This window comes from Phyllobates terribilis, unplaced genomic scaffold (assembly GCF_046119375.1).
Source record: "Phyllobates terribilis strain yellow unplaced genomic scaffold, ASM4611937v1 Scaffold_1__5_contigs__length_1240528914, whole genome shotgun sequence".
Classification (NCBI taxonomy): domain Eukaryota; kingdom Metazoa; phylum Chordata; class Amphibia; order Anura; family Dendrobatidae; genus Phyllobates; species Phyllobates terribilis.
Window position 1 is genome coordinate 481,939,853 of NW_027362761.1, and position 21,180 is coordinate 481,961,032.

Consider the following 21,180-nt stretch of genomic DNA (forward strand, 5'->3'; position numbering starts at 1 on the left):
AAGACTAATGGCTGTACTAGCTCAAAAGGGTGCTTCTACTCAATACCAAGCACAGGGTCTGAATACTTATGACCATGTGATATTTCAGTTTTTCTTTTTTAATAAATTTGCAAAAATGTCTACATTTCTGTTTTTTTTTTCAGTCAAGATGGGGTGCAGAGTGTACTTTAATGAGAAAAAAATGAACTTTTTAGAATTTACGAAATGGCTGCAATGAAACAAAGAGTGAAAAATTTAAAGTGGTCTGAATACTTTCCGTACCCACTGTATGCTATGCCATTAGAGAACCAGTGATCATGTGATTACCCGGCCCTAGAGAAACCTCGGCAGTTTCAGTGCTACTGTGCTCTGCATTGCGCTTTTTACTTGCTATTTAGCTGGCAAAATAAAAGAAAAGGAAGCGGTAATAAACTGCTTCTGTCTTCTAACAACAGGGGGAAAAAACCTGTTCCTGCTAGATTGCAGGAGCTTTAAGCCCGCGCCATAATTTACAATACTAATGATCTAAAGACTAGGAAGAAGCATCGTAAATGTACCGTATTTGGTTGTTAACTGGTTAAGTGTGCCATATAAAAGTCTTTCAATGCTTATTATATCTGAAATAATATTTTTATATCAGTCATGAGGTACACTGAGCAACATTTAACATAGTGATTTTAAAGGGGATGTTCACTACTTAGATATTAATGGCATATCCTTAAGAATGTTGATGGTCCAACATCCAGAACTCCCATTAATCAGCCATTTGTATTTCCAGCAGCAGCTGGATGTAAACAGTGTACGGAGCAATCAATATCTAAGTAGTGGACAAGCCATTAATTGTGATACAAATTCTCTGTAAAATAGGTCTCAACCTTGTTCGGAGGCCCCACCATTCTGATGTGTTTACAATAATTATACATTTTATGTCGGCAGGTTTAGACATCCATAATGAATTCTGCCCTATTGAAGTCATGGAGTTAAGAAAATCTCTAATGGGATTGTATAATGATCCTAAATTCAGAAAATTACAACCATTCCCAAGTTCTTCTCATGTTTCTATTGATTTGAGCTCACTATTTGCAGATGTGTCTATTGTATCTAAGAGCATCACAAACAAGGCATTGGATGTAATGACATTACCAGATATTCTAACAGATCTGAATGACATCACCATGATAGAAGGTGAAGCCGGCAGTGGAAAAACCGCTCTTCTCAGAAAGATTGCCCTTCTGTGGGCCTCAGGATCATGTCCTATACTCAGTAGATTTAGTCTTGTGTTTTATATTTCTCTTTCTTCTGTTGGGAGACAGCAAAGTCTGAGTGACACCATCTGCCAACAGTTGATTGGATCCTCAACATCACTGACAGAAGAAAGTCTGGAGGAAATTATAAAGCAGTTTAAGAACCAGGTTATGTTCCTCTTGGATGACTATGGTGTGATGGACTCCCTTCCAGAATCCATAGAGGAACTCATAAAGATGAACCACTGGAACAGGTTGAGTCTGGCAATCGCAGTGAACACTGCTAAGGGTCGTAATCTTCGTCAATACGCAAGGGCTATACTCAGCATCCAAGACTTTCCCAACAGTAGCTCCATTTTTATCTTTAAAAATCTTTTTTCACACAATTTAACAATTGTGGAAGGAATTACTATGAAACTGATATCTACTAACACATTGCAACTGGTTTTGAAGTCTCCACTTTTTACTTTCTGCCTATGTGTCTTATGGGTACAAGACCCAATTGAAAAAATATCAGTGGATACTTTGGTATGGAAGTCGTATCTGATGCATATCTTTTTGAGGCATCCTAATGAAATGGAAACCATAAATGCTGTCGTACTTTCATGCGAGGAACTTGCAATTACTAACCTCTTTAAGTCATGCTTTGAATTCACAAATGAGGTCTTAAGGGAATCTGCAGTGAACATTGATGAGGCTCTTAAATATAAAATATTGAGCATGTTCACATCTCAGAGACTCCATCCCATTTTCAGATTTTTTCACCCATCATTTCAAGAATTTTTAGCTGGAAAACGAATGAATGAACTTTTGCAGTCTGGAGATGCAAGAGAGAATGAGAAAGGCCTGACTTTTCTCCAAAGCATTGATACTATCCCGAAAGTCATTGGACCCTTCTTGTATTTCTTGAAGTATACATGCATGCATTCTCCTGAAAGTACGATAGTTGTCATCTCCCACATGTTCAATTTGCTGGAGAACAGTGATGCATTTCATTGTCAGAGAGACAAGAAAAATGTTCACCTACAACAGCACCCTGAACTCGAAATCATAGAAAGTTTTTTGAGTTTATCGAAAGTCATGGACAATTTGAAGAGCCTGATGCCTAACATAGGATCTAATAATGAACCTACCAGTAATATTATACTGAATAAGGCGATTGCATTAGGTGAAGAGAGTAACCATCTCTCTTACTGCGCACCCATCATATTGCGCTTTCTCAAAGGAAAAACCATATCTATGGTTTTGTCATGGCCAGAGAAAACACTGCTTCGATTTTTTCATAGATATCCGGAAGGTTTACGGTTATTGAAGAGAATGGAAATAGTCATTCCTTCAGCTAATATGGGTTTTAACATGAACTTTCTGAATACCGAGAGCTTCAAATCTCTTTGGTCTGTGCCAACAGTTGATGCAGACTACGCCAATGCTTTTCAGCTTACATCCAATCTGCAACAAAAGGCACATATGCCAGCTTTGGAGTATTTGGATATAAAAATTGATAACCTGTCAACACTGGGCTTCAGTCCTGAAATTCACAAAATCTTGTTGCTAACCGTCAAAGTGGATGGTTGTCCTGTGGAAAGCGACAATATCCTAGTTAATATTATGTTTTTCTGTAGTCTTTCCATTCAAATTGGTCTGGACTTGAACAATTGCCCAGGATTTCTTGAAAGTATGTGGCCCTGCATAGATCAGTACAAAGGTTCCATTACGAGTCTCAAGATCGCATTTACAAAGCTGACCATAGAGGACCAAGAATTAATTGCATTTCTGACCTCATTGCAAAGTCTGAAAATAGTTTCAATGCCACCACCAGGTAAGCATTACAGATAAGAAAATTTTGAAGGTGAAATGTATTAAGTATTATTTCTTCAGATTGGTCCTCCACAAGTTCTCATATCATACTGTACAAGGGGCCAAAGAGTCTACCAGCCTGTAATATTCTGACCTTTTATTTAATTCAAAAGCAAAGGGAATAGCTCTATCTAACTGCACGCTATCTGCTCAGTAGCAACTGTGCTGGGTATTGCAGCATAGTCCTGTTGAAGTGAATAGGACAACGCTGCATTACCCAGCATAGCCTATACTAAGTAAACTGTGAGCAGGTATACAGAGCAGTGAAACACTGAGGAGGCTGCAGCGCCTGCCTAAGTGCACTAGCCCTTTTAAATAGTTAGTTGGTGCCAAGAGTCGGACCCCCACCAATCTTTTATTGATGTCCTGTGCTTAGAATAGACTATCAATATTTGGATCCCAGAAAACCACAATCAATTCCTTTCTAGTGTAAGCAGGCTCGGACTGGCCCACAGGGAGAAGGGTAAATCCCCCGGTAGGCCCCTCTTCAGGAGTGGGCCCTCACCTTTCTATATGAATACTAGTTTGCACAATGCACTGGATTTACTATGTACAGACAAAGGCAGCTTCTCATCATTCATTTAACAAACTACCCAGTGTGTTATTATATGGAAGCAGAGTTAAATTTGTGAATGGGAGTAGCGTAATATTTGCATGTAGCTGACCTGTGGGTCCCCATAGTCATTATTACTGATGGACTCTTGGCAACCCAGTCTATCGCTAACTGTAAGTATTATAAACCAGACTAAAATGTTATAAGGCAGAAGGAATTCCTGACATAGGTCCTGAATATAGTGTGAACAAATCCCAACTATTACAAAAATTGTCATTATCAGCTCATTGTACACCCCTTTGTCTTAGCTGGTAGAGAAATGACCACAAGTTCAGAACTTGCATTGCTAGTTATTGTGTTCTTTCAAGTTCAATTATGGCTCCTGTACAGAAAATAGTGGGATCATTGTTGGGGGACTATATTCTCTCATGTCTGCCATATGGGTAATGTTAAACTGTGTTTATTAGCTACAAGATAAGCAGCATTTGATGCCTCTCATGCCACTTTCACTATTATATAGCATTATCATTATTTATTTTTACAGAATTTGTACTTTCCAACATACATTCTTTCAAAGAATTGAAAGAACTGGTGGTGATCTGTCCCATAGATGAAAATAAATATGAAATAGTTAATGTTTTATCAGATGAATTTAAAAGCCTGCACTATATTGAAAACATTGTGCTTGAGAATATTTGCATTAAAGGACAGGCCAACAGATTAGGTGAGTTTATGTATTTATAATATTTATGTATTTTACTTTTGTGTAAAACCATGTGCCAGAGACAGGCAAAAAAGATCAAGGATTCAGCAAACTTACATATAAAATATAAATACTCTGAACTCTTCATCCAAGCTTGTGGTTGGTCTAGCAGATAATGAAGTCCTCAAATACAGCTCCTAAACTCATCTGTTTTATATGTCAAGTAGGAGACTGACTGTATATGTAAGAGCAGGACCTGGAACCCACTCATTGTTAGGATTGTGTGGAGCCCGGCTTTTACCATGATACGATTTATGAATCTTAAAAAAAAAAAAAAAACTAAAACGCGTTTGCAGAACTGTTTGCCCATGTGCCCAAATTATGTTGAAATTGAAGAAAAAAATAGCAATTACACAAAGCATTACTATATGAATATAGCTAGCCCCTGGACTATTATAGTAAGCCCTAGTAACGTTATGTTTGAATCTTCTCGTAAAGGCATGCAGCTGAAAAATTACCGAGACACACCTCTTATACAAGTTTGTGATGTATGGGTTTTTATTTATTTGCTTTTTTTTGCGATGTTCTTTGATGCAATTGTGTGTTTCAAAATGCAGAATGAAAATTGTCAAGTGAGTAACTAAAAATATTATGCAAATTGCCTCTTCAGAGAAGAAGACTTAAACGCTAGTGTCACCTATTGGAAGTAGCAATCCTACAAGTCACTATCGACATTGAAATTCATGGGAAATTTAAAGCTCCAGCGTTTTTATTTTACCTCTGGATTGGTGACACTAATGTAAGTTCCCTGCACGTAGTATTATACTTACCCGCCACTGTCTTCATCTTTTATCGGTGCCTCTCCAGTCGTCTTGTGCAGGTTGTGACTTGCCTGATCGCTCTAGTATTTGCTGGGTGATCCGGAAGTCACTACTCAATATAAGTCTAAGAGCCAGAATGAGGTTCTCATAGATTGACATTGAGAGCTTGTGGCCGTTACCTCTGACTTCCGGTCAGTCAGTCAGAAGTTGCGACCACAAGATGGCACCACAGGACCGGAGCAGCTCCTCGAAGAGCTGAAGACGGCAACTGGTAAGTAAAATATATGGGTCAGGGACCTTAGGTCAGTAGCTCCACTCCAGTGCTGAAATAAAAAAAAACATTGGAGTGATGCTGTTCGGAATGGGTTCCGAACCATCAGTGGATTCTGTGGTCTCCCATTCTGGTCCAGCCAGGGCTGATGCTGCTCAGCATCATCATCAGTCCCAACATCTTGCTGGTCCACGAGAGGTACAGGTTGTCTCTCGGGTCTTTGTTCCTAGCAACATGCAGGATAGGTTGCGGAGGGAGACAGGGCTGCTAAAGCCTAAGACCAGGATTCTCTGTACTGAGCATGCCCGTGACATGGCGGACCGTGATTGGTGGTTTGGGAGTCAGCTGATCCGGTAACCTGGCACCGCCTTATTGGTCGCGGGTGACGTCACCAATGGTGCGACGGTGGGCAGGGCTTAATTTTTAAAAAGCCCGCCCACAAACATGGCGGCGCGCTCTGATCATTGAGCTGTGATGGTGTGGACGCTTAGTCTCTTGGGCTCCACGTGTGATTTAGTTTCTGGAAGGCAGGTTTAGTGGAAATAGGCAGGCTTAGATGAAATAGGCAGGTAGCTTCATCTGACAGCCTGGCTCTGACAAAGGGGTCGCCTTACACCCCGAGCAGTCTGCAGACACCCTATTCCCAGTACCACCTGTAAGCCACGTGGAGGGATCCTCCTCAGTCCGGTAGCACGCCGCTGGGGGCACGTATTCGCCGGCGTGAGTCACACACGCATCCTAGCGCCAACTGTGTAGTCCCTGTGCCGCAACAGGACTACAGATATTTATTGCACATCTCTCGTGCTGTTAACGGAGATAGTGCGAATCCCTATTCCCGTCCCGGTGTTCTGTAACACGGAAGTTGTTTTCAACCGTCCCCTTAAGAGGTGCATTAATGGAAAGCACACAGTACATGTTTGAGAATGCACTAGTGCACATGAGCAATTTTCCACTGAAAATGCAGTTTTTGAGCCAAATAAGACATGGATCCAGCTGGAAGGAGAAGTATAAGTCCTTATATTATATTCCCCATTCCAATTACATCCAGTCTTGGCTTTGGATCAAAAAACTACCAATACTTATACTATACCAACCTAACAAAATGCTTTGAGACACTACCAATTCTTTCTGCTTAGCCTCTTGGGGAAAAAAAGACCATGGTTTTGTGGTCTTTTTATTGCTTGTGTTTTTCTTTCCAAAAGCACTGCAGTCAGATATTCAAGGGAAAAATCTAAAACAAAAGCTCAGGATCACCGGCTGGAGCAGTCAGTGACCGCTCTGAGCAAGAGACCGAGGTAGTTAGCAACTACCTGCCAGTTAGTTCTAAGGCCCATAGTTACAAATATAGTTTCTTTAGGTGATTAAATCCTAAGGATGCCATTTTTCTCTCAAAGACCTACCCTTGGTGCTGGTGGGTTGAAATGGTAACCAGGGACCAACCATATAGATGCTCCTTGATTAGTAAACTGAAAGTAAAGTGCAATACTAATGCAGTGCAAGTAAGAAAACAATCACAGGTCCTGTAGAGCAGAGATCTAAAATTGTAAAAAAAATTTATAAAAAAGTTTAAAAAAATAGTTCAATAATATAAAAATATAAATCACCCATCTTATCCCATTTTGAATCTAAACAAAATAGTTAAAAACATAAAAAAAGTATGTTTAAGATTAAGATCGCCATGTCCTTAAATTCTGATCTTTCAGAATATAGAAGTATATAACCCATACAGTTCATGTCATAAAGAAAAAAATGCCAGAATTGTGGGTTTTTTAGGTCTAATCCCAAAAAATGGAAGTGATCAAAAGTCATATACAACCAAAATGATGCCAATAAAAACTACAGCTTGCTATGCAAAAAATAAACCCTAGTAAAACTCCATCGATGGAACAAAATAAAAAAGTTATGGGACTTGGAATAGCGCTATAAGCCAAATATGTCCTCATATGGCAACAGAAAAAAATGTTACTGTTCTTAGAAGAAGAGGAAGAAAAATGTAAGTGCAGAAATGAAAAATGGCTCAATCAAACATTGAGTTTCATGATCAGATACAGTCAGGACTTCAACAGCTGTGTAATATTATCATTATTATTATTATTATTATTATTAATAATAATAATCCTTGTTTGCATTTTACATTGCAGCCAACTTTATTGAGCATTTCAGTAATCTGACCTCCTTTACAATGAGGTGTGCATACTGCCCTGGATTGGAGAATATTATCAGTTCATTATGTCAGAATGGAAAGATGAAAGAACTCCGTTTTCCAGAACTAGGACTTAATGACAAGGAAATTATCCATCTTGGTATGATCTCCTTTATTTTTTTTCTGTAGTCAGAGGGAAACAAGTTCCACATTCTTGTTTTCAGACAAAATAAAAAAAATGTAAAAAATTATCTGTGTATGGTATGTAATGTTGCTACGCTCTTTTTTTATTGGTCCTGTGGTCCCTATGTAAAGTGACCGCAGGCGGTAGCCATGGCCGAGTTGCTGCTTCATAATGCTCCGGCACTTCACAGTCCCAATATGCTATTATGTGTGGGGTGGATCACACTCAATTGTAAGCCGCAGGCCTACACCTTCTCTAGGCCTCCATCTTCAGGAACTGCCGCACATAGATCAAAGGACATCTGGTTTGTTTCAACACAGAAAAGTTTACTGGACAGTTCCAGTTCATCAGATTGCAACCCGCAGTGTTGGGCACCACACTTCCTTTTCCTTGTTTCCTTAACACAGCATGCCCTCATCATCGCTATCCGTTCCACCTTGACTATTCCCACATTCACTTGCTCTCTCAGCGCCTGGGATTTCTCACCCAGTCTCGCAGTCCATCTGGGATCCTTTATCTTCCGTTAACGCGGTTCCACGTCCATCGTCTCCTGTATGCCAGATGATAAGGCACTCTCCATAGTACCTGTACCGAGCCTTGAGCTCTGGACATTGCAGGAATGTCCACAAGAAATTCTAGTAAGACCTCCCACTACCATGAATGATAGATATTTGCTGAAAATAGCAGCCCACTGCACTTGAGCTAGACCTTGGTTACTGTACTACCCCATCTGACTAACTATCAGGTAGTGCCTGCTTTTCACTAGCACTATACCCCTCCCACTGTGGGATAGTTCCAAACATTGACTGCATCTTGTACTATACATTCAGGTAACTACAGTTACTATCCTATAACAGTATGTACTAAGCCTATTGTCCTTATCTCATGTTCTAGACCCCAATCTATATCTTACCCTATGCTGTTTACTAACATGTCAGTCTATTCACAATATACACTAAAACCACAGTACATAGTTAACATATTATATATATATACGGTATATATATATATATATATATATATATATATATATATATATGTATACATATATATATACATATATATATATATATATATATATACACACACATATATATATATATATATATATATATATATATATATATATATACAGTTGAAGCCAGAAGTTTACATACACTATATAAAGACACATATGCATGTGTTTTTCAATATCTGATGTGAAATCAGAATAAACCTTTCCCGTTTTAGGTCAATTAGGATTACCATAATATTTAATATTTGCCAAATGCCAGAATAATGAGAGAGCGAGAGAATGTTTTAAGGCATTTTTATTACTTACTGCGAAGCCAAAAGTTTACATACATTTCATTAGTATTTGACTTTGTGATGGCCACGCCAAATCATTGACTTTGTTAACCTTAAGCCACTTTGTTACCATTTTGGCAGTATGCTTCAGGTCATTGTCCATTTGGAAGACCCATTTCCACCCAAACTTTAATTTCCTGGAAGACGTCTTGAGATGTTGCTTCAATATTGCCACATAATCTTCTTTTCTCATGATGCCATCTATTTTGTGAAGTGCACCAGTCCCTCCTGCAGCAAAACAACCCCACAACATGATGCTGCCACCCCCGTGTTTCACAGTTGGGATGGTGTTCTTAGGCTTCCAAGCTTCTCCCTTTTTTCTCCAAATGTAACAATGGTCATTATGCCCAAAAAGTTAAATTTTAGTTTCATCAGACCACAGGACATGTCTCCAAAAATTAAGGTCTTTGTTCCTGTGTGCATTTGCAAACATTATTCTGGATTTTTTATGTTTCTTTTGGAGTAATGGCTTCTTCCTGGCAGAGTGGCCTTTCAGCCCATGTTGATACAGCACTCGTTTCACTGTAGATATTGACACAATCTTACCAGCTTTCGTCATCATCTTCACAAGGTCTTTTGCTTTTGTCCTTGGGTTGATATGCACATATCGGATCAAAGCATGTTCATCTCTGGGACGCAGTACCCGTCTCCTTCCTGAGCGGTATGATGGCTGGACATTGCCATATTGATTGTACTTGCATATAATTGTTTGTACAGATGAACGAGGCACCTTCAAGTATCTTGAAATTGTACCCAAGGATGAGCCAGACTTGTGCAAGTCCACAATTCTCTTCCTGATATCTTGGCTGATTTCTTTTAACTTTCCCTTGATGCCACACAAAGAAGCAGTGTGTTTCAGGTGTGCATTAAAATACATCCACAGTTATGTCTCTAATTAACTCAGCTGTTGTCAAAAAACAGAAGCTTCCAAACACATGACATCATTATATGGGCAGCCCAGAATTGTTTAAAGGCATAGTAATCTTAGTGTATGTAAACTTTTGACTTTGCAATAAATAATAAAAATGCCTTAAAACATTCTCTCTCTCTCATTATTCTGCCATTTGGCAAATATTAAAAATGATGGTAATCCTAATTGACCTAAAACAGGAAAGGGCTCTTCTGATTTCATGTCAGATATTGAGAAAAACATGCATATGTGTCTTTTTATATAGTGTATGTAAACTTCTGGTTTCAACTGTATATATAAAAATGCATGACATTATGTACATGACGCGATGGGTGTCTTCAGGGGCAGGAATACAGTAGTACAGTCCACCACTCTTACACCTACACAGAAGGACCAAAAGCTTGCAATTATGATCTTTCTGGTTTGTTAATTGAGGTATCATTCATTTTGACACAAGACTATTAAACATCACGTATACTTTATTGGGTAAGACTATAATCACATGCATGGTTTTCTCGTGTTTTTCACAGATAGAACAGAAACCTATTATAGTCTAAGGGCCTGTTCACGTGTTTCTTTGCAGACTGAGTGTTTGCAAAAAATCAAAACATGGAATCATTTTGATTCTAGTTTTGAATCAAAATCACCTGTGCGAGTCTATGGTTTAGAAAAAAACTCATGCAGCACACTGATAACATCCTAGTTGCCTCCTAGTGCTGTCATTTTCACTGACTGATAGGTCAAGTTCACACGAGCGTATAAAAAAAAATGGTCCTATTTTCATCCAGAAAAAATAGACTATTTTTATCAGTATGGTGGTCAGTATGCAATCAGTAAACAATCCGTATGGCATCTGTTTTTACATCAGCAGTTATTAACAGTTACAAGACCAAATACCGTTTCCTCTGTTAGGAATTGTGTCCTTAAAAAAATGGATGCTGTACGGATGGTCCAAATGAGATCCGTTATTTTCTGTTCACCCTTAGACTTGAATAAATGAATCTCATCCAACATATTGAAGAAACTAGTACATGCTGCAATTAGTTTCAGTCTCTGACCAAACTCTGATGGTAAAAACACTTGCTTAAAAGAAAATACTCATGTCTGAATGAACATTTCTCTAGCACACACTTCATCAGGAATGGTGATTCAGTGCCTACAACTTTAACAATGTCGCTAACACATGAGCAATTTTCTGCTTCAGTGCTTTTCGATCTTTTAGTCAGCTGTTTCTATAATTACTGAAGTTCAATTATAAATTTTTCATAAAATATAAAGTTTTATTGACAAATACAAGTTTATGTAAAGACTCAATATTTACAGTGCTGACTAGTGTTGAGCATGAGCTCACCTCATGCACGTCACTGACAGCGTGGGAAAATTCTCCTGCGCTCAGCGCTTCAGCAGGAGAATTCTCCCACGCTGTCAGTGACGTGCATGAGGTGAGCTCATGTCCAATGAACTCAGCTCACCTCATGCACGTCACTGACAGCGTGGGAAAATTCTCACGCTGAAGCGCTGAGTGCAGGAGAATTTTCCCACGCTGTCAGTGACGTGCATGAGGTGAGCTGAGTTCATTGGACATGACCTCGGCTCATCTTTATGCCGTCACAGCCAGACACTGAGGAGCGCAAGCATGCCTGCGCTTCTCAGTCTCTGCGGCATAGCAAGCTGGATGGCAGCTTTCTGCTACGATCCAGCCTGTCCTGTGAATGTAGCAGAGCTGGAGCCGTCGTGGGAACCATGGAAAGGTAAGGATGATGTTGCTTTATTATTTTACTTTTATTGCAGGAGATCGTTGGCTTCAGCTGGAATGGGCGTGATGGTAAGTATGGTTTCATTTAGAACAATAAAGAATTGTGTCTTTATTTCAATTTAAGGACTTTATTCTGGGTGTTTTTTTTTTTTTTAACTTTGACTATGGGGTTAGTAATGGGGGTGTCTTATAGACGCCTCTCCATTACTAACCTGGGCTTGATGTCAGCTGGCATTATAAGCTGACATCAACCCCAGCCTTATTACCCCACTGCCACCGCTACAGGGCAGTGGGAAGAGCGAGGCTAAGTGCCAGAATTGGCACATCCTATGGATGCGCCATTTCTGGGGCGGCTGACGGCTGGTGTTTCTAGCCTGGGAGGGGGCCAATATTCATGGCACCCTTCCTGGGCTATTAATATCAGCCCCCAGCTGTCTGCCTAGTCTTTGCTAGCTATTAAAATAGGGGGGACCCCACATCATTTTTTTGGGGGGGTCCCCCATTTTAATAGCTAGTAAAGGCTAGGTATTCAGCTGGGGGCTGATATTAGTAGCCTGGGAAGCTCCGTGGGTATTACCCCCTTCCCAGGCTTCAAACATCTGCCCCAGCTGTCTGCTTAACCTCCGCTAGAGCCTAAAATTACGAGGAACCCCACGCCAATTTTTTTTTTAATAAATCCTTTATTTTAACACTAAATGACAAGTACAGTAATCAACACTATCACTGTGCTTCTTATATATGTGACTGACATGTTTCTATCTATCTAATCTATGTGTGATTCTCTATTCTTTCTATTCTAAATTGTCGGGTACCGCTGATGAATTGCCGGCCGGCTTTTTTAAAGAGACTGAGCATGAAAACACTGTTATTTTTTTTAATAAATCCTTTACACAAAATGACAAGTACAGTAAGCAACACTGTCACTGTACTTCATATATATGTGACTGACATGTTTCTATCTATCTAATCTATGTGTGATGTTCTATTCTTTCTGGTCTAAATTGTCGAGTACCGGTATATGCCGCTGCTGAATTGCTGGCTTTTCATGTAATACATTCTACATTATTCTTAGCTGTTTTCCTTCATGTAGAATTAACCTACAAGGAAAGAAAGGGTTTATTTTTATTCCGATATTTGTGTCTCATTGACTTGGTTTCCGGTATCGGAATTGGCAATATCCGATACTTTTTGGGTATCGGTCCGATCCAATCCGATCCGATATTTCCCGATATCGGAAGGTATCGCTCAACACTAGTGCTGACCCTTATTTTTCAAGACTTTTGCCCTTCGCCCTGGCAGCTGGATATCAGCTTCTGAGCCAAATCCTGACTGATGACAACCCAGTCTTACCTAATCAATGCTTAGTATTGGTCACAATCTCTGTGTTTTTTCTTTATCCACTTGCCTCTTGAGGATTGACCACATGTTCTCTATGGGATTGAGATCTGAGGAGTGTCCTGGGCTCAAAATTTCAATGTTTTCTTCACCAAGTCACTTAATTGTCACTTTTTGCCTTGAGACATGGTCTCCATCATGCTGGAAAAAGCACTGTTCATCATCAAATTGCTCCTGGATCTTTGGGAGATGTTGCTTTTGGAAGATGTTTAGATACATTTTTTTATTTATGGCAGTATTCTTAGGCAAAACTGTGAGTAAGCTCACTCATTTGGCAGCTCCACACATGAATGGTCTCAGGATGCTTTAGGGTTGGCATGACACAGAACTCATGGTAGTGCTCATGCTTTCTTCTCAGGACAATCATTGTTCCAGATTTGTCCAACAGTCTGAAGGGTCATCAGTCTGTAAGCTGTAGGAAGTCCAAGGATTGGACTGCAGAGGACTGGGGTAAATTTATTTTCTCTGATGAAGCCCCTTTAGACTGGTTAGGACCTGTGGAAGAATGATTGTCCTGAGAAGAAAATGTGAGTGCTACCAATGGTCCTGTGTCATGCCAATGTAGCACCCTGAGGATTCGGCTGCTACAGGGGTATTGCACCTCAGCCAGAGGTGTGATATTCCACTCCCGGGTAAGGATGGAGTGTGGAACTGAGCTCAGTTAGCTGCATGCACTACACACATCCCATTTCCGGGGAACAGACCGATGGTACTCCCACTAGAGAAATGTGCAGGTACGACAGTGTCTGTTCCTGGCTGGAGTGGGAGGGGGGTGGAACATCCCAGTAGTGTAGGGGCAGATAGGGGGAGCAGCCTGGGTAAAGCTAGGAGCTCATTGGGTGCTGGTCACCTGAGCTCACACATAGAGGGAGTATATAAGGTGGGCACCATCTTAGATCAGGGTCAGTCAGTCTGTCAGTCTTTTGTCAGAGCAGAGCAGAGGAAGAGAGCAGAGGAGAAGAGCAGCTCCAAGGCCCAGAGAGAGAGAGGAGAGAGAAAGACCCAGAGGGGGAGAAAGAAGGAACTCCAAGAGCCCAAATTAGACCAGAGGGTGAAGAGTTGGCAACAGGGTACCGGATCCCAAGCTGGCAGAGGCTACAGCACACCTTAGCCAGGAACCGGAGGTCGTGGGCAGGATCTGCCACGATCACCCACTAAATCCACCCGGAAGGCAGACCAGGAATAGGGTCAGGGAACCCAGAAACAAGAGTTTACCACCAAGAGGCCCGAGGGAGCCGGACATAGGTGGATCCCTGGTGGGGAAGGCCAGAGAAGAGGACAGGACAGAAAGGGAGCTCAGGACCACGCTCCAGAATCACCTGGGGGTTGGCTGAGTCCAGGACCTGGTGGACGCAGCACGGCTCGGGTGGTCACTTAAGGCCGGAGTGACCAGAACAACTGCAGTAAGTAAACAAACCCTGAACTGCACAGCCCGACTCTGAGTCTCATTTCCATCCCCGCTGCACCACCACAACCCCCATCCTCTGCAACTGACCCCCTGAGGCTATACCCCTCCCGTTGGGGGTTATACTACCTAAGCTGCACACACATCACCAGCCTCAGTGGACCCTGCTGCAGCGGCGGCCGTACTGACCGCAATTCAACGGGTGGCGTAGTCGACACAAAAGAACATCTAGAAACATCATAAGGACTGCCACACACTGAGCTTGACACCCTGGGCACGGACCGGGTCACAGCCACTCGGAGACTACAACCCCCATCTGATCCGGCTCCGGGTATCCCCAACAACACTGGCCCAGGGGGCGCGTCACCAACAGTAAAGCATTCTGAGACAATTCATTGGTGTGGTGGCATTTCATCCATGGGAGTGGAGTTGCCTGAGAACACTGCCATGAATAAAGAATGGTACAGTATCTAAACATCATCCAAGAGCATCTTCTCCCAATGTTCGAGGAGCAATTTGGTAATGAACAATCCTTTTTCCAGCATGATGGAAATAAGGGTCACAAGGAAAAAGTGGCAACTAAGTGGCTCAGTGAACAAAACATTGAAATTTTCGATCCAGGAAACTCCTCAGATCTCAATCCCATTGAAAACCTGTGATCAATTCTCAAAAAGTGGGTAAACAAATAAAATAGAGAAATTGTATTAAACTGTAAGCACTGATCAGACAAGAGTGGGTGGTCATCAGGCAGGATTTGGCCCAGAAGCTGATATCTAGCTGGCAGGGCAAAGTGCAGAAATCTTGAAAAATAAGCATCAACACTGTAAATGTTGAGTTTTTGCTTACAGTTGATGTACTTGCTAATAAAAGTTTGAAAACGTATAAAATGCTTAAAATTGTCTATATTATATGGTAATAGTTCTGCAACTAATTGACAAATGTAACTTGCTTCCTATTTCAACCAACTTATTTCATGACATCATGTGTTTTATTTTTATCAAGCTGCTGCCCTCCCCTCATTCAGAAACCTCAAGATTTTGGAAATAGAATTCCAATATTGTGTACATGCTGAATCAACAAAGGCATTTGGTATGTGTTTTTTTTATTACATACAGGGACGAAAATAAGTACCGTATTTGATACACTGCCGATTTTGCAAGTTTTCCCACCTATAAAGATTGGAGAGGTCTGTAATTCTTATTATAGATGCACTTCACCTGTGAGAGACAGAATCTTAAAAGAAAATCACATTGTATGACTTTTACATAATTAATTAGCATTTTATTGCATGAAATAAGTATTTGATACAATAGAAAAACAGAACCTAATATTTGGTACAGAAACTTTTGTTTGCAATTACAGAGGTGAGACATTTCCTGTAGTTCTTGGCCAAGTTTGCACACACTGCAACAGGGATTTTAGCCCACTTGTCCTTACAGTTCTTCAGATCTTTCACGTTTTGGGGCTGTCCCTGGGCAACATTGAGTTTCTGCTTCCTCCAAACATTTTCTATTAGGTTCACTTCTGGAGATTGGCTAGGTCCTGGAGTGCCAGGACCTTGAGCTGCTTTTTACGGAGCCTCTCCTTAGTTGCCCTGGCTGTGTGTTACTGGTCATTGTCATACTGGAAGACCCAGCCATGACCCATCTTCAATGCTCTTACTGAGGAAAGGAGGTTGTTGGCCAAAATCTAGAGATACATGACCCCATCCATCCTCCCTTCACTATGGTGGGGTTTTTCTCTCCCCTTTGCACAAAAGCACCCCCAAGGTATGATGTTTCCCCCATCATGCTTCACGGTTGGGACGGTGTTCTTGGAGTTGTACTCATCCTTTTTCTTCCTCTAAACATGGCAAATAGAGTTGATACCCAAAAAGTTCTATTTTGGTCTCATCTGACCACTTGACCTTCTCCCATGCCTCCTCTGGATCATCCAGATAGTCATTGGTGAACTTCAAATGGGCCTGGACATGTTTTGGCGTGAGCAGGAGGACTTTGCGTGCCCTGCAGGATTTTAATCCATGATGACATAGTGTGTTACTAACGGTAATGTTTGAGAATGTGGTCCCAGCTCTCTTTAGGTCATTGACCAGGTTTCCCGTGTAGTTCTGGGCAGGGTCATGATCTTTCTCAGTATCATCCTTACTCCACAAGGCTGAGGAAGATTAACAGTCATCTTGTGTTTCTTCCATTTTCTTATAATTATGCCAACAATTGTTTCGTTCTCACCAAGCTGCTTGCCTAGTGTCCTGTAGCTCATCCCAGCCTTGTGCAGGTCTACAATTTTGTCCCTGGTGTCCTTAGACAGCTCTTTGGTCTTGGCCATGGTGGAGAGTTTGGAGTGTGATTGAGTGTGTGGACAGGTGTCTTTTATACAGGTAACGAGTTTAAACAGGTGCAGTTAGTACAGGTAACGAGTAGGAGGGCTTCTTAAAGAAAAACTAACAGGTCTATGAGAGCTAGAATTCTTGCTGGTGGTTAGGTGATCAAATACTTATTTCATGCAATAAAATGCAGTTTAATTACTTACAAATCATACAATGTTATTTTCTATTTTTTATTTTTAGATTCTGTCTCTCATAGGTGAAGTGTACCTATGATAAAAATTACAGACCTCTTCATTCCTTGTAGGTGGGAAAACTTGCAAAATCAGCAAAGTATCAAATACTTATTTTTCCCACTGTATATAACTCTAAATGATAACACAATATATGATTACAGAGATTACTGAGGTCATTTTATGCTCACCTTTTTCTGCACTAAAAATCTGCACCAATTTACAGAACATTACATGTACAGGGTGGGCCATTTATATGGATACACCTAAATAAAATGGGAATGGTTGGTGATATCAACTTCCTGTTTGTGGCACATTAGTATATGGGAGGGGGAAAACTTTTCCAGATGGGTGGTGACCATGGTGGCCATTTTGAAGTCGGCCATTTTGGATCCAACTTTATTTTTTTCAACGGGAAGAGGGTTATGTGACACATCAAACATATTGAGAATTTCATAAGAAAAACAATGGTGTGCTTGGTTTTAACGTAACTTTATTCTTTCATGAGTTATTTACAAGTTTATGACCACTTAGAAAATGTGCCCATTGTGTTGGATTGTCAATGCAACCCTCTTCTCCCACTCTTGACACACTGATAGTAACACGCAGAAGAAATTGCCAACCTCCATTATATCTCTTATTATGAATTTTACCAGTTAATACACAGTGTACATATAAAACAAACTATATATATAACAATACTTTAATTTCACTTTTCTCTATTGGGTTAATTTTCATGCAGCTGAAGGTTTAGCATGTCTGGAGCAGCTGGAAGAATTTACATTTCCCGGTGGTCATGCTGTTAGAGAAACTATGGCGTACTTCATGGAGGCACTTCAGCGTATGCCCAACCTCGTGAATCTCACCATCCAGTGTCAGTTACTGACTGATAGCAGCCTGCTGGAGTTAGGTAAGAAAAATGTGATCCAAAAGGAAAGATATTTTCTAGGTATTATATTTAGTCTTAAAAATAGTGCAATAACAATTAGAGATACAGAGCCTTGAAAAAGTATTCATACTCCGTGAACTTTCTTCCACATGCCATGTAGGGGACATAGCTAGCATGTGGAAGAAGGAGAAGAAGGAGCTCTGGTCAGTTGAAACCAAACTAGAACTTTTGTGGCTAAATGCAAAACGCTATGTGTGGTGGAAAACTAACACTGCACATCACCTTGAAAAAGACATCCCCACCGTCAAACATGGTGGTGGCAGTATTATGCTGTGGGGAGGCTTTTCTGCAGCAGGAACAGGGAAGCTAGTCAGAGTTGCTGGGAAGATGGATGGAGCTAAATATATTTGAAGAAAATCTGTTAGAGGTTTTTAAAGACTTGAGACTGGGGCGTAGGTTCACTTTCCAGCAGGACAACGACCCTAAACATGCCAGAGCTACAATGGATGGTTTAGATCAAAGCATGTTTATGTGTGTGAATGGCCCAGTCAAAGTCCAGACCTAAATCCCATTGAGAATCTGTAGCAAGACTTGAAAATTACTGTTCACAGACTCCTCCATCCAATCTCACTGAGCGAGTGTGCAAGGAAGAATTGGCAAAAATGTCACCTCTAGATGTGCAAAGCTGGTAGAGACATACCCCAAAAGACTTTCAGCAGTAAATGCAGCGGAAGGTGGTCCTACAAAGTATTGACTCAGGGAGGGATGAATTCAAATACAAGTCACAATATTCAGATTGATAAATTTTAAATATTTTGAAAACCGTGTATCATTTCCTTCACAAATATAATTCAATTCAACAATTTTCTGTTGGTTATAACACATAAAATCCCAAATAAAATACATTTATGTTTGTGGGTGTAACATGAAAAATGTGGAAAAGTTAATGGGGGTATGAATACTTTTTGTAAGCACTGTACATAGCATATGTCAGTAGATTAGTTTTTCTGTGTGGCCCTTGACTGCAAAAATAGGTCCCCAAATGAGGACGGCACATTGATAAACTCGGACATGGCAGGTTTATAGGAGCATGCCCATTACGTACATTTATGGCATATCCACAGTTCTTTTTTGCTATATCACACCACCACAAGTCTCCTGGTTCTGGCCAAAGTTACCTTCACAGGCTTAGGCCTCGGCAGAGCTTGTTGACATAAGCCACAGTTGCTGTCACTGTCTGAGGCCTCAACAGCACTTAGCGTTGACGGTCACTTCCTTTCACTATCTCAGGACACAATGAATCCACCACAGACAGTTGTGGGGCAGGAAGACTTGTGTGACCCAACAGATGCAGATAACTTTAAAACTAATTGCTTTGTTCTCACCCACACTTTTAGTTAAGGCACTTATCTCTGTTGCCATGCTATTGGTAATCACCTGTAACCACTTATTATTTTCACTTCTCTTTAGGGGTGCTTCTTGGAGCAGACCTCAGTTTCTCAGCAGTCCATAGCAGGTGTCAGGACATGGGCTGTGGTCCACCATCACTCTATCTAAACACACGGTCTATGATTCTCTAGTCTAGGCACAACTACAATCTCCAAACCTCTCTCTGCTCTACCTCTGCCATGTGCCATGTATAGATCAGCTGCATTATACCACACGCACTCTTGTGGACCATGAGGCCCAGTAGAGGCCTCTTTATATAACCACAGCAGACTTTAATGACTTGAAGCCAAGTGACTCTCTCAATCGTAATAATGAACCAGCATTTCAACAAAGGTGCATATATTAAACACATGTAATCAGGTTCCTCCAAGTACAGGGCTTGTGCGGCACAATGCTGTGGCACCAACAAGTAATCATTGATCTCGACAAGCTATTTTACATAATGTCCCTGCAGTAAATGGTTACACAGCACATTTAGTAATGCAAGGTTGGTTGTCAAGCTCAGAGCCATATTTAGGCAATTCACACAAGGCACCTGATTTCTTATAAGACCAGGACCCATATTACTTTTTAACATCTTGAGAGAAAATAAAAGTTAACATGTCAAATGCTAATAATTATAACCAGTTACATGACTTGCTTTAAACCCTTCAAGGATACGTCTTATATTAGGGGGTCAGTTTATAGTCATGTCCATTTCTTTAAATCACCAGTCACCATCCTTACACAATGGCAATCACTGATGTGGCCTTCAGTGCATGGTAAATATTGGTTTTGGTATTTATTATGTTTCATCACTATATGTTGTCTTTTACAGCCAAAATAACAGCTGACGGCCATTTGAGAAACCTTCAGAACCTAGACATCAGTAATAATCCTCACATCACCCAGTCTGGATGGAGAGAATTCTTCCTTCTGTTGGATAATCTCCCAAAATTAACCGATTTTAATATTTCCAGATCACTTTCCCACCAGCAGATAACAGATCCTGTGACCTTCATTGCTTTTACTCAGTGTGTGTCCCGACTTCACGGCCTGAACGTACTGTCCATGTTTGGCTGGCTGCTTGATGATAAAGATATTGAAATGTTTGATTCAATGAAAATGAGGCATCCACAATCAAAGTGGATAAACCTATATTATAAATGGGCACTGCCATTCCCTCCAGTATTCACCAAATAAGTAACACTGGTTCATGCCAGGGCCAGATGAATGATAGCCACAGAAGATCTGGACAATATTATGTCAAAAGGAAACTATTTTGATGTACTTCCAGTGGATTAAAACCTCCGGGTATGACCAACACATACAGTACATCAGGAGATTTAGGTGCACATATGTGAACAGAGCCTTAATGTACTAACTTACAGTGGTAAAATGTAAAGCCCCATTACTGTAAATGTTTCTATGTTTCATCGACCTCTTTGCTTTTATTCTTTTATTTCTTATTTGAATTCTGTTCACTTGGTAGATATATTGACCATCTGCAATAAAAACTCAACATGAAGATGTGCCCAATTTTTACTATTATAATAGGGGAAGATTACAGTGTACTGTAAATTCAATGAACTGGGGATTTTTAGTTTCTCCAAAAACGGGAATATGCAGTACTTTTAGAGTTACAATCTGAGGAATTGCTATCAAGATAGAGACACAGCAATGCCATAAATGTTTAGTTTTTTATTATATTACTTTTTTTTTTTCTACATTGCTATTGT

General features: G+C 40.5%; 1 protein-coding gene across 3 annotated transcripts in view; it reads left to right on the forward strand.

Moving 5' to 3' along the window:
- NAIP (NLR family apoptosis inhibitory protein) overlaps window positions 1-20,948 on the forward strand; it is a 122,212-nt gene extending 101,264 nt beyond the window's left edge. Inside the window, exons 11-16 of one of the 3 annotated variants that reach the window (XM_073679507.1) lie at window positions 916-3,042; window positions 4,178-4,357; window positions 7,570-7,731; window positions 15,571-15,657; window positions 17,867-18,034; window positions 20,280-20,947. In XM_073679507.1, coding sequence (XP_073535608.1) covers window positions 916-3,042; window positions 4,178-4,357; window positions 7,570-7,731; window positions 15,571-15,657; window positions 17,867-18,034; window positions 20,280-20,644 — 3,089 coding nt within the window. In that variant the 3' untranslated portion in view covers window positions 20,645-20,947. Of the gene's footprint in view, window positions 1-915; window positions 3,043-4,177; window positions 4,358-7,569; window positions 7,732-15,570; window positions 15,658-17,866; window positions 18,035-20,279 lie in introns of all 3 variants that reach the window. The other 2 variants (XM_073679517.1, XM_073679525.1) reach the window with 2 other exon arrangements.
- Window positions 20,949-21,180: the final 232 nt, after the last annotated feature.